This window comes from Buceros rhinoceros, unplaced genomic scaffold (assembly GCF_000710305.1).
Source record: "Buceros rhinoceros silvestris isolate BGI_N320 unplaced genomic scaffold, ASM71030v1 scaffold19241, whole genome shotgun sequence".
Taxonomy (NCBI): domain Eukaryota; kingdom Metazoa; phylum Chordata; class Aves; order Bucerotiformes; family Bucerotidae; genus Buceros; species Buceros rhinoceros.
Window position 1 is genome coordinate 1 of NW_010392756.1, and position 846 is coordinate 846.

The 846-nt window shown below is 66.5% G+C and overlaps 1 protein-coding gene across 1 annotated transcript in view; it reads left to right on the plus strand.

Moving 5' to 3' along the window:
• Positions 1-131: 131 nt before the first annotated feature.
• Positions 132-846, plus strand: part of EMC4 (ER membrane protein complex subunit 4) — a gene marked incomplete at its 5' end in the record, with an annotated part of 879 nt that continues 164 nt past the window's right edge. The window contains 2 exons of the mRNA XM_010144619.1: positions 132-285; positions 690-846. Coding sequence (XP_010142921.1) covers positions 132-285; positions 690-846 — 311 coding nt within the window. The remainder of the gene's footprint in view (positions 286-689) is intronic.

The following is an 846-nucleotide window of genomic DNA, read 5'->3' on the forward strand; positions in this document are numbered from 1 at the left end:
CGAGGGCGCCCCCACACGTGCCGGCCGCCTGGATCTCCCCGGGAGGGTATGGTCCCTGTCCCAGGCGCTTGGGCCTCACCCGAGGGCTGCCCCCAACAAGCCAGCTGCCTGGGTCCCTTCTTTCCCTGCAGCGCTGCTGGGACGTGGCACTGGCACCGCTGAAGCAGATCCCCATGAACCTGTTCATCATGTACATGGCCGGCAACACCATCTCCATCTTCCCTGCCATGATGGTCTGCATGATGGGCTGGCGCCCGCTGCAGGCCCTTATGTCTCTCTCCGCCAGTGAGTACAGCCCCCTGCTACAGCCCCGTGTGGGTCGTAGCTGGGGTGTCCCCCCGCGGCCATCCCCTGCTGTGCGGCAGTTGCCCCACATATCTGCAGTGGTCCCCTGCCCAGCATGTCCTCTTCAACAGCTGTCCCCGCGTACCTCCCCAGAACGTCTCCTTGCAACAGCCCCCACAACGCGTGTCCCCCTGCAAATGTTGCTCCTGTGTTAGTTCCCCCTATGACAGTCACCACCGTGTTGGTCACTCCCCCACGTCCCCCAACAGCTGTCCCCATACTGCCCACACGTGGCTCCCTTGTCGCGCTCCCTGGCCTTCCCCACCCACCGTCCCCCCAGCACCCTGCGCTGCTGCACGTGCAGCACGCGGGTGACAGTTACAGGTTCCCCTGTGCGCCCCCAGCACTGAAGGCACTGGAGAGCTCAAGCCGGCGTGCGCTGCAGGGGCTGGTGTTCCTGGTGGGCAACGGGCTGGGGCTCGCGCTGGCCCTCTACAAGTGCCAGGCCATGGGGCTGCTGCCCACCCGCCCCTCTGACTGGCTGGCCTTCGTCGCCCCCCC